The 12,889-nt window shown below is 52.3% G+C and overlaps 1 protein-coding gene across 2 annotated transcripts in view; it reads right to left on the reverse strand.

The window, feature by feature from the left end:
* DOCK1 (dedicator of cytokinesis 1) overlaps positions 1–12,889 on the reverse strand; it is a 535,058-nt gene that overhangs the window by 433,126 nt on the left and 89,043 nt on the right. For both annotated transcript variants that reach the window (XM_060098409.1, XM_060098408.1), the window contains exons 13-16: positions 7,939–8,064; positions 3,091–3,215; positions 1,411–1,509; positions 392–464 (exon numbers count right to left, since the gene is read on the reverse strand). In XM_060098409.1, coding sequence (XP_059954392.1) covers positions 392–464; positions 1,411–1,509; positions 3,091–3,215; positions 7,939–8,064 — 423 coding nt within the window. The remainder of the gene's footprint in view (positions 1–391; positions 465–1,410; positions 1,510–3,090; positions 3,216–7,938; positions 8,065–12,889) is intronic.

Consider the following 12,889-nt stretch of genomic DNA (forward strand, 5'->3'; position numbering starts at 1 on the left):
AAAGGTATGCCAGAGCTCCAGGCACCAGCAGCTGCCAGCAAAGCCAGAGGTTTCCAACGCCGATGCAAGAGCATTAAGAGCAATTTTTGAAATCTAGGTATTATATCTCAGTGGCTTTTCTGATGGACGGGGCAGTATTACAAGCCAAAGGGCAAAGAGGAAACCTGAGGGGTGAGTAGGAAGGAGCGGCACCTCATCAGACAGATTCGAGAAGAAACTGAAGATCTCCTAGGATCAACTCAATCAGAGCGGGCAGCACTTCACAGGAGCAGGTTCACGTGGGCACCGAGCTCAAGTGTCAAGACCTCACTGTGTTACAGTAGCCACGTTCTAGAACGATCCAGAGGACGTGCGTGATAAACACGGGATAACGAAGCGTGCGGTTACTCACAGTCCTGGGACGATCTATGTCGGAAGGTAAAGCGTAGGTGACTGCGGTTCACGTCCTCAATGGGGATGGCCACCTGCAGAATAAAGAGGGAAGCTGAGCACCTTGAGGAACAACTTCTCCCTCGATCAGCTTTATTCCCCTGGAGACATCCTGGACCACTCTACACTCTTCTGCACTGCAGGGAGACGATGCCGTACACCTCACCCCCTGTAGGATTGTCCCAGAAGCAAATGCCTTTTGGAAATTTACACCAGATAATATTGTCCAGGATGCCAAGCAGACTGGACAAGGCAGTTGAATTTTTTTTTAAATGTGCTGATCCTCACCGGGAAGAGTCTATTTTTAAAAGTTGCCATTTTCGTTTTTAGCCCCGATTCGGAGGTGTCTATATTCCCTTTACAGTTGCAGGGACCTGCCCTCGGCTGCAGCGAGATGGCGGTCCTTTTGTGACTTACAGTAAAAGGAAAAAGACTTAATACCTGCTGCCTTTAAGCCAAGACTGTCCCTAATCTCAGAACTAACATCTGTATTCCAAAGCCAACCGCTGGCCTGGTGTCCCAGTACCCAAGCCCGTGGTGTGTGGGCTGCGAGGGGGTATCAGCAGGCTGCATTAGGAGCCTCAGAGCACCAAAGCCAAGGGAACAGGATCCATCTCTCCAGCGATGCCCTCCATGCATTATCATCTCTACTTTTCTCCATCTGGTGTAAAGACAGCATGCCACACACAAAACAGACCCGAGAAGAGAAAGACAACTGCTATCTTTAAAGGACTCTGTATTTGTCTCCAGGTAAAGTCCTGAATTTAGGTCCAAAAGGAGATGAGAGTAAATGTAAATTCCAAGAAACACCAGCGTGGTTCCTTAGCAACCCTAAAGGACTTTGTTGAAAGTGCCTTGGGGCTGGGGGAGGGTGCCCACTGGCGGGCAGCCCCGGGCCGGGCAGGAGGCGGGGACTTCCTCAGGGTACAAATGAGCATCTCATAATCAACCCCATGGGAAAAAGGACCATGCAAATGATACCTTAACCGTCTCAAACCAGCGCGGCTGTTTCACTTGGTAATAAATCACAGACTTGTATTCTGAAATAGCTTCATCACCAGCACCCGGGAAAATCACATGCTTTAAAAGAAGGCATAAAGAGATCGCATCAGCCCTCATAGAGCTTGAGGCTGCATCCATGTCCCCCAACCCCCCGCCCGGTTTGATGACCCAAAAGGACCGAGGGCCCTCGGGGAACACCAATAACCCCAATGCCCATGGAACACCTCCCAGCGATGGAAGAACAGATCCGGCTGGGGCCAGCGGCCAGCAGAAAACCTTGCTCACAGGCATCTAAGATCTCGATGGCTATGCGGCATGGGGACGCTACTGTCCTCCATGCGTCGTACCCTTACCCCTAATAACTTTCACCCTGGACCTGCAGGAAGTTCCTGACTGACTCGGCAGCTGGAGTAAAGGGCTACGGACCAAAAAGGAGGTGGCAGCACTTTGTCCCTTCTCTAGCCACAGACACTGACCACTCGCCTCTAGGGACAGCGATACCGGTAAAGCCCAGGGGGAGGGCAGGGACACTGGACACAGGCCACCCAGAGAGAAAGGAGGCCACCCACCTCCTGGCACAGCTGGGCCTCAGGAGCACCCACAGGGCACTGCTCTCGGCCACGTGGGCCCAGGAGAGCCCAGGCTGCAGCCACGGGTCAGAGAAGCAGCTGGCAGGGGACCCCAGCTTGGGCTCAGCCTCCAGTCCTCAGAGAAGGCCACAGCCTCTGAGCACTTCTCAGGACGCCCGCAGGCTGCTGTGACCACGCAGGAGGAGGTCTTGGTAGCCACCACCGAGAAAAGCACAAGGCTCAGAGGCCCAGATTCACAACCCAGTTCCACCTCTCGTTAGCTCTCTGACCTTGAGCAAGGTGACTGATTTCTCTGGGGCTCAGTTTCCATCTGTCTCAAAAGATGATAATAACATTATCTGAACTTCTAATGCGATCATTCGCCCTCTGAGCCCCGGGTTTACACCAGCAAGTGGAACCCCAGGATAGAGTGTGGAAAAGAAGGTGGTCAGTGGGACTTCCCTGGTGGTGCAATGGTTAAGAATCCACCTGCCAATGCAGGGGACACAGGTTCAAGCCCTGGTCCGGGAAGATCCCACATGCTGCGGAGCAACTAAGCCCGTGAGCCACAACTACTGAGCCTGCGCTCTAGAGCCCACGAGCCACAACTACTGAGCCTGCGCTCTAGAGCCCACGAGCCACAACTACTGAGCCCACGTACCACAACTACTGAGCCTGTGCTCTAGAGCCCACGAGCCACAGCTACTGAAGCCCGTGCACCTAAAGCCTGTGCTCCGCTACAAGAGAAGCCACCGCAATGAGAAGCCTGCGCACCGCAGTGAAGAGTAGCCCCCGCTTGCCGCAACTAGAGAAAGCCTGCACGCAGCAAGGAACACCCAACGCAGCCAAAAATAAACAAATAAATAAAAAGAAGGTGGTCAGGACCCCAGGGTCGTCCTGAGGCAGGCCGGCTGCTGGGACCCGGTAGAAACCAGCCCTCTTGGACAAAGGGAAGAAAAGGAAGAAAAAGCAAACGCTCTTCCCCAGAAATGAAACTGTGGCTTCTGGCATCCTGCGGCAGAGCCAAGGCGCACACTTGGGAAGTAAAACTTAAACACTACAGGTTCAACTTTGCAACAGTCAATAATACCTCCAGCCGTTTTCCATCTTCATCGTAAACAGACACTGTAACCTCAACATTCTTTGCGGTCGTTTTGCTTCCTTTATCAAAATCTCCTTGAACTAATGTCACGTAGATATCGTTTCGGACATCACCTGGGGGGAAAAAATTACACCTTTAAAACCAATCCATAGGGCTTCCCTGGTGGCGCAGTGGTTGAGAGTCCGCCTGCCGATGCAGGGGACACGGGTTCGTGCCCCGGTCCGGGAAGATCCCACATGCTGCGGAGCGGCTGGGCCCGTGAGCCATGGCCGCTGAGCCTGTGCGTCCGGAGCCTGTGCTCCGCAACGGGAGAGGCCACAGCAGTGAGAGGCCCGCATACCGCAAAAAAAAAAAGAAAAAAACCAATCTATTATTCACAGTGTAACTGTGAATTCTGCCATTCCTAGCAGAGTATCATAAATACTATATTAGATGATTATGAAATATTTTCTACAAAATAGTGCCCGCATTTAACAGCATGACAAAGGCAATTTTCATCTCTATAAGACTTGCAAGAAAGAGGAAATGTCAGGGCCCCTAATTATCTGCTTGGTGCTTCACGTGGGCAGAGGAGCTCTTACACTCCGTGGGCAGCCCATGCCCGGGGCAGCTCGAATGCTGTCAGTGGGTTTGCGCAGACGCTAGACCCCCCCAACCCCCAGCATCCATGGCCCATTGCAACCCACATCGCCACCCCTTGTTAGGACATGGCTGCGGTCATCTGAGTCTCAGTAGCCAAGGAGTATCCCAACACCCCCTGGCACACCGAGGATAACCAGCAACACTGGCCTCCTTTTCACTCCACTAAGGAGTTGAACAAAAACAGCATCTGAACCACAAGCCAACGTCCTGAGTTGACACTTAGGATCAGGGACTAGGGAAGGGTCAAGAGAGAAACTTTGTGCAGAGAATCCTCTCTCCTCCTGGCAGGCAGCTGTCAAGATCCTGAACGGGGACACAGGGAGCAAAGACTCATACATTTTTAAAGTGAGATGGGCTTTAACCTGTGCCCCCAAAAAATACAACCACACACACGCAACAAATGAGCTCAAGACGCTTCCTCCTCCTGAGAATACACAAAGCCCCTGGTAATGGTCCGACTGGGAAAACTTTGCAAGCTTCGTTAGCAACGTGATTTAGAGGAAGCATCGCTGCGCTCTGACGGCTGCTCTGCTGTCTGTCTGGCTGCCTCAACAGTGTGGCCAGGAGCAGCAAATGACCTGCCCTGGGCAAAGAACAAGGATCCCTGAAGAGAAAAATATCCCCTTGGTTTCTTGTTTTTCTTTTGCTTTCTAGACTGCTCTATTCTGGCTTTTAATGTATCCAACTATTAGATTAAGCTTTCATTTAAAAGTCATTATTGTAATAATCTCAGCGGGTTGCGACCACTGCCATAGTAGCTGCTGGAAAAGAAGTAGGGCTGTGATCGCCGATAGCGACCACGGAGAAGGCAAGCAGGATGGCGCACAACGTTGGGGGCAGGAGGCAAGGCTGCCGGTCCAGGACCTGCCGCTAATTAGCTGTGTGAGCTTAGACCAGTCACTTAACCTCCCAGGCCACTCACCCCTAAACGGCCTTATCGATAAGGCAGGGTAGTCTGTACAAGCGCTCCGCCTGAAAACCCTATCAAAGCACCAACGCCATAATCAAAAAGGGCCACAGCAGCTTCATACGGGCCTCATCAGCCAGAGAAGCAGCACGCGCTGGGCAGGGAGGTGGCTGAACCTCAGGGTCCCCTTCTCCTATGGGCCTAGGGATCCCGACTCCAGCCCAGAAGTAAGACCCCATTTATAGGAGGTCAATACCCCCGACAGGCACTCACTCACAAGAGGGTCTCAGCAAATGCCTCCCGGGCTACAAGGTGCTCATTCTGGGGAGGAAGGAGGCTGGAAGCAGACACAGGTGGCCCATCCAAGCCTGCAGCCGCCTTCCCAGCTCAGGCGACAACTCTGCTTCCCCACCAGGATCCTTCAGAAGGACCTAGGGATTCCCAGTGGGTCATGAGAAGGTAGGAGAACCAGCAACAACAGTGACACGGCCGGCTCTCCCACTGTGCAAAGGAGATGCACGTCTCCATAAACATGCGTATACAAGAAGGCACAGGTTCTGCAAGGCTGAAGGCGGGGGTCTGAGAGAGCCCCCCCAAAAGGGTAAGACGCGGTGCTCACAGCCTCTCAGTGGTCACTCAGCCCCAGAGGACGTGGGGGACTCACTCAAGCCCCGCTTGCTCACTGTGGGAAGCCCAACCCCAGACTTAGGACATAGAACAAGCCAGAACAATGGTCAGCTGCACAGTTTTCCCATGCATTAATCATGAGATTATCTTAGAGGTTTAGACTTACTTTTTAAGTCTATCAATTGTAAGGGGGGCACAAGCAGTGTGAACCAGGAGTTTCCCAGGTTCCCCTTGGCACACGAGAGCCTCCTAAGGTCACCCAAGATAAATGCCTGATGTCAGTGACGTTAAACTCATCTATAAATTTGCACCTCGAATCCAAACGCAAACAGTATGTGTCCACTGGGAAGTCCAAGTTCATTAGCTGCATGTAGAACAGCCTTGACTCCTACGAGCAACAGGTGCTCCATCGTTTCTTAACTTGCTGGTGTCACGCTTCCCTCCTCTACAGGTGAGACTGGCCAACACTCAATCTAGCTGATGTTAGAGGTCTTTCCTATCGCTTTAACAGACAGAGTAGACAATGACCCACAACAGCCCTGAAAGGCAGAGGGAGGAGAAAGGACATGTCCCGAAAATGCCCTCAAATAAACAAAGCACTAACTCTGAGGCACACTGAGTGAGCAGCTCTCCCTGTGGACCTACAGCAAAGCCCTGTACCAGGAGGCTGCAGAGAAGCACCGACCGTGGGGTGCTTTGGCCCCGTTTCCACTGCTCGTTACCCGGGTGACTTCAGGCTGTGGCTTAATCTTGATGGGAATTAGTTCAACACCCCATTTGTAGGCTTCCAAGATCCTTATATGGAATCAAGCTAGATTATTAATGGGAGCAGTATTTGCAAACCAAAAAGTATCCCACGGACATCAAGGATAAAGAATCATGCTTCCCAAGATCTCGTGAGAATCCAATCAGATGGTTAATATGAATGTCATCTGGAAACTGAAGGCATATGTAAATATCAGAGGTTAACCTTAACGTGGGCTCTCATTATGAGTTTAATAAGCGTAAAACCCATGGTTGGGCTGGGGCGATACTAGTGCGATAACTAAGACACACTGAGCGGGTACCGGGTGTCAACATTCACAGGCTTCATCCACAGAACCTGTGCATTCGCCCTGCAGCAGCCTTTGTGCTGGGCTGTCACTTTCTGCTCGCCCTTCCTTCTTTGGATCAGATGTCTATCCAGACATGTGTAGTGTGTCCGTCTCCCTCATACAACCCTTGCAGCTGGGAGGAGCTGACCCCTTCCACAGGTCCCTGGGGCCGATGTGCATATGTCACCACCATCGCTGTCCAGGGCCCCCAGGGGACCTGAGCAGTCCAGGCCAGATGACGCTCGGCCTGCTTGTTTGGAAACACTGGGTAGAAAGCATGTCGTCTCCTTCAGGACACTGGGATTTGGGAAGAAGATGGGTGCCAGCAGGGCCTGTCCCCCAAGGATAAAGTCAATACGCAAAGGAGACAGCTCAGCAGAGGCGGCTGCAGAGAGCCGGAGCCAGTGGTCCAGGCTGAGCTGGCAACAGGCTCGGTCCCTTTTCCTCATTCACATGACCGACAAATATCCTCAGGGTGCGGCCATTTGAGCTGGCCTTGCGTTTTCTGTTACTTACACCCTAAAGCATCCTAACTCCAACCAGATCTATAGGTAGGAATTATTATTCTTCTTGTTCTTCAGAGGAGGAAACCACAGCTAAGAGAGATCGGGTAACTTGCCCAGGGCCAGGGAGGGGCAGAAATGAAATTCACACCAGAGGGTGGGATGCCTGCACTCTCACTTCTGGGGCCAATGGATGTGGTTCAAGGCTGTGGACCACTGTGGTGAAGAGACAGACATTTAACCCATAACCTACCAAAGAGGGTTATTTTCAAAGCTTGGAACGTAAGAGGGTCTATTTACCCAAATTGTGCTCCCTTCATTTTGAACACATTCTGGATCATTCAAATGCTGTTATAGGATCATAAGACGGGCCCAGGACCATCATCGTGGACACACATTATTATCGTAAAGGAGTCGCCTTAGTCCTACGCAACCATCGTAATCAATCCATTCCTCAGAGCCTAAAAGTGAATTCTGCGCAGCTCTCCAAACGGTCCCCGGTCTGATCACCCTCTATCGCGCATTATTAAGTATCACCCGACCAAACGCACTCAGTCCTTCAGCCAGGGTGAGTGAGATGTCAAACGCCCACGCTTCCGTTCCAGACACTGTGGGCAGAAGACAAATCGCAGGCATCCTGGTTAAGGGCAACAGCAGGACAAGGAACAGCAGTGCGTTTGATTACGATCGTGATGGCGTTTTCCCCAGCTGGAGACAGAAACCATCTCAAGGTCTCAGGGCTGGGTCTCTGGCCACTGCTGCTTCACTTGCTTATCCCTGTTACTGTACCACCAGGAGTCGCTCCACACCAGCCCTCCAGGGCCATCATAACCAAGGGAAACCTCCTGCCCTCGGCCTGAGCCCGGGTGCTCCGCTGTCACGCTGGCTGCAGCCCCTGCCTGCAGGAATGACCCATCGCCACGCGGGGCTTTACACCCTCGGCCCTTTGCTTCCCTGAGCTCCTACCTCAACGTCGCTCTTTGCGGCCAGCTACATAAACCCTCCCAATGCCGGCCGCATCCACCCCACGCTCAGAGGGGCTAAAGGATTCATCCATTCTTACCGGGCATGATTATCTCCGGAAACCCCGTTTTCCGAGCCACGGCTGTGGTCCTGTCCACCAAATGAGGAAATTCTTTTCTAATCTGATGGATATCTCCAGGGAGTAATTTCAATGTTACCCACAAACCTAGAAAAGCAATGGATGCATGAGTCACATTTTATCATGTACATCTTTATACCTTGTACATTTTTGGAAGTTTTCATGAAATCAGTATCAATGAATGAGCAGCTCTTAATTCACAATGCAGTGCCTTAAGAGGAAGTGTGGGTGGATGAGAAAGACAGGAGCGGGACCAGGGAAAAGGTGCCTGGCACAGATGCCTGCATCTGATTAGCTGGGATGCAAATCGCACATTGGAGGAGCCTAGGGACGTAACAGCAGTTACGTGCTACCTCTGCCTGGGACTGATGACTCTTTTGAGTTGACATACACTGAAGATAAATCAGAAGGTAGCATTTTTCTGGAAGGGGATTGAGAAGGCTATCATTTTCCATTCTCCCAAGAAGGATGACAGCAGGAGAGGAATCAGGAGGTAAATTCACAGCTTCACAAACCCACGAAAGTATCCAGTTGCTCAGTGGCACCCGTGCTCCCGGGAATGGGAGCCGCAGAGCACAGGGCTGGGGACCACCAGCGGGCCACCCACACGACTGAGGGACAGCGGCAGTCAGGGCAGCCCCGTCCCTCTGTTTCACAATGTCACAGCAAAGTAGCAACTAATGCTCTGGCCACCACTCAGCTCCTTTCTCCAAGGGGGAAAATGAAGGCTTTCAAACCCTCTAAAAGAGATGCAAGGAGGCCCGAGAGAGAGCACGGTGTACCTGGGAGGCCTGTGTGCCCTGCCCACAAAAGCTGACGCATTTTGTATAAAATGCTCCAGGAGCAGCAATCAAACGATAAGAGGGAAGAAAGCCGACACTTAACAAAGTCCAAGGCAGGACACAAAGCAGTCGCTTGGCTCTGTCAGTGTTTTCAAGGACCTGCTTTCCTAGGGAGGGAGGGGTGTCACTATCAGTTGGCAGGTCGGGGTCTCTCTATCCTTGAGACTTCGGGGCAGGTCGGGGTCTCCATCCTTGAGACTTCGGGGGCCTGGCCTGCTTGCTCTCCTCTGACTCAGCTCTGCGGGACCCCACCTGCCCATCAGAACATAACAGTACCTGTCCTCACTTACATGACTACTGTGTGTGTGCCCACGTGTGTATGTGTCTGTCTGTCCAGCTGTCCCTCCTCTAGATGCATGCTTCTGGGGACCACTCACCACTGTTTAGCTCAGCACCCTGCACTCAGTAGAAGAAAATGGGAAAACCACAGACCTTGTTCACAGACAACTTTCATTCTAACTGGACCTGGAAGACAGCTGATGGGGGGGGGGGGACACACAAGGAACACACCTGAGGCTGCTTCTGCTGCGAGCGGCGCTGCTGAATTAAACCTCACTCCTCACTCCCTCCCCCTCCCCCCTCCAGCCCCCTGGTCTCCCAGCAGCTGGCCTGTCCTCTGCGAAGATTTACACAACTTGTCGTTGAGAAAGTCCACGGTCACTGATGACATTTTACTCTTTACCAGCTGGTGAAAGCCCTCTCCTCTTGCCAACTAGACCGTCCCTCTGATTTATTCAAAAGTACCTCATGTGCACCCACTGTGCGCCAGACACACACAGGGCACTGCAGACACAGGGCGAAGACTCACTACACCACTGCCAGGGGCTCCCTTCTATCCCATGAGCCAAACACCAAGGGTGTCTCTCTGTGAAATACGTGCCTACAAAGCGCTTTCTAAAGCACACGTGGAGACTGCGCTCCGGGGCGTCACAGAGGCTCCCCTGAGGAAGGAACACTGTGCTGAGATCTGAGGGGTGAGGAGATGCTAAATAAGGAGGCTCCAGGCTGCAGCCCCAAGATGCAGGGGGGAGAGGCATGCGATGCGGCTGGGAAAGCAGCACAGACCTGACCCCAGGGCCTGTCGGCCATGGAAGGAGCTATGGTCCCCACCAAAGGACCCGGAGGAGGAGTCCGACCAGAGTCTGACCTGACAGGGCTCAGGTGGCTGCATGGCACTGGGTAGCTGGGAATTTAGAGCGAGGTGAGGACCCCAGTGAAGAGACCACTGCAGGAGCCCAGGCGGACAGTGGCAGGACTTCAGCACCAGGGGCAGGGGTGTTGTGAGCAGCTCGGGGGTCGTATCAGAAGTGGAGGAAGATGGGATGGAGGGGGAGTGGCTCTCAGAGATGGCGCCAGTCCTGGGCATGACCCATAGCAGGTGCTGGCACACCCTGCATCCCAGTGGAGACGTCCTGAAGGGTCAGAGCACAGAGGAAGGAGAGCAAGAAGACGCCCGTCCTGTGCCCGGGAGAGCTGCTGACATTGAGAGTCCACACAGGGAAAGAGAAGTCGGCGAGAGACAGGGGAAAGCAGAGGGCAGAGAAAAAGGAAAACCAGGAGCGGGTGGCATCAATGTGGCCGATGGCACAAAATGCAGCCCGAGGAAAGGGGAGTGTCTGCAGCACGGGGCAACCAGGGTGGGCCTCGGCAGGAGCCCTCCTGGGGGAGGAGAGGGGCAAACGCTGCTGGGAGCAGGACAGAGAAGTTACAGGAGATGAAGCGCGGACAGCAGGCGAAAGAGTCCACTGAGAAATCACAGTGGAGTCAAGAGCTAGTCAATACAGAGACAGAGGGAGAATTTTTTGTTTGTTTCCTTTTCCTTTCTTTCCTTCTATATTTTTCCCCTTTCTTTCTTTTTCAGATATAAAATTCCTGACCATGAGAGGGAGAGCTGAAGAAGTAGGAAAGAAGCATAGCCAATAAAAAGAGGTCTCTAAAGAGTCGTCAGGGGGGAGCACCCCAGCAGGGACACGTGTATCATTGCTCAGGATGTGCACTGCACAAGGCAACTAGCAAAGAAAGGCAAGTGGGAGCTAAATCCAGCCTGCACTCTGCTCACCAAGCTGCGAATCCTGGCAGCGATGCATCTCCCCACTCACCCAGAGGACAGACCATCTCTTTCTAATTCACACAAAAGCACCACAAGCGGGACTTCCCAGGTGGTGCAGTGGTTAAGAATCCGCCTGCCAATGCAGGGGACAGGGGTTCGATCCCTGATCCGGGAAGATCCCACATGCCGCGGAGCAACTCAGCCCGTGCACCACAACTGCCGAGCCTGCACTCCAAAGCCTGAGAGTCACAACTACCGAAGCCCGTGCACCTAGAGCCCATGCTCCACAACAGGAGAAGCCACAGCAATGAGAAGCCCACAACAAAGAGTAGCCCCCGCTCGCCACAACTAGATAAAGCCTGCGTGCAGGAACAAAGACCCAACGCAGTCATAAATAAATAAATTTACATTTTTAAAAAAAAATGCACCACAAGCTGGCACCGCTCCAGACCTGTAGGAGGAGTGAACAGACGGACCCTTGGAGTGCCGGGCACCTGACCCTCGGCTCTCTGAGCAGACCAAGGAAAAGGGACGCTCACAGAAGTGCAATTATCACTGCACATGACACTTGACATGAACCTGTTCCCTGCTGGCGACACCAGGACGCAGCTAAATCTTAGGAGTCTGAGTCCCGAAACCTCCCAAAGGAAGGAATATCTCCAGAATAAATCTAACTCTAAGACACTTTTCAAGGACTTGCAGGATGTGCTGAGATAATTATTTAAGAGGGTAAAAGTAAAGATGGCTTTCCAACACTTTTTCCTTCTCACAGGTACCAGCTTGCTCAACTAGCTGATGAACCAGTAACTTGCTGACACAACTTGTTACAACACAATTTAAACACAGAGATAAAATTTGCCCAGTTACGTTGGGTTTCAAACACTTTCCTCAGAGGAGGAAATGAGGCCAATTTTCAAGGGAAAAGTGTATTTTAGGTTGACTTTTGCTAAACCAGAGTAACTAAACACAAAAGGGATTATTAGCATATGCTATATTTCAAACAACAGGAGCAGATGTCTGGGGGTGTGTATGAGGACTCACTGTCCACTAAAATACCCAGTGCCTCTGGGTTGGGGGTTCAGAATAATGTGGGCTAAATATAAAAGATGTCCATTGCAACAAGTAAACATGCAAATGTTAACCTAAACTAGGCCAAAGCCTGGAGACCAGTTCAGAAGGGACAGGCCATGTCCCTCCAAGTCCCTTCCACAGCTCTGTGCACTTGACTGTGTGACCTGATGGGTCACCATGGATGGAAACATGGGGCTCCACTGGGCAAAACCCCGCAAACCTAGCAGCTCGCTCTGTGCTGCATTCACTGGGCCCCGGGCCTCTCAGCTCTCCCTGGAATGCACTGAAATAGGCCTGAGAGTGAGCCCTGGTGAAAGGTCACTCCATCACCTCCAGTTCAAGGTCAACCTGAGCCAGTGATGTGGCCCAAGGGCATTTTGGTTCAGGAAGGCACCAAGGGTCCCTCTGAAAACAATCAATGTTCTCGTCACTTAGCTCTCACTGTGACCTGAAAGCACCCCTCCTCCCCACAGAGTTCAAGGAATCGGGGTCCCCTGGCAACAGTCCATCTCTGTGACACAGATTTTGGCCACAATACCAGTGAGACTGACAGAGGCGGGCCATGGGTCCTCTTTGTGAGCACGTTCCTGCTGGCCGGCCACCAGTCTCCACTGTTCCTGTGTGACTCTGTAATAAAAGTGTATCAAAACTCTGATGACTTTGCAAGAGGAGCCGGGGCCCTGGGGCCCAGGGCCACTGCCTCAGAGCGCTCTAATCAAACAGCTTTAATTGGATCTCCCTGTGGTTTTCAGTTAAAGTGCAAATTGAGAGGGCTGGTAATTTATGAGAAGACGGGTCCTGGGTCAGCTGAAAATTGCTCTGTCTAGAGAGGGCACGAACGTTTTGGGTTGGGGTTTTTGTTTTGTTGTTTTCCAGGGAAGGGGTGTGGTTCATACCAAAAGAAAGCCAAAAGTCCCTGCAGAGGGAGAGGGGCTGTTAATTCCTCCAG

This window comes from Mesoplodon densirostris, chromosome 1 (genome assembly GCF_025265405.1).
Source record: "Mesoplodon densirostris isolate mMesDen1 chromosome 1, mMesDen1 primary haplotype, whole genome shotgun sequence".
NCBI classification, from domain to species: Eukaryota; Metazoa; Chordata; class Mammalia; order Artiodactyla; family Ziphiidae; genus Mesoplodon; species Mesoplodon densirostris.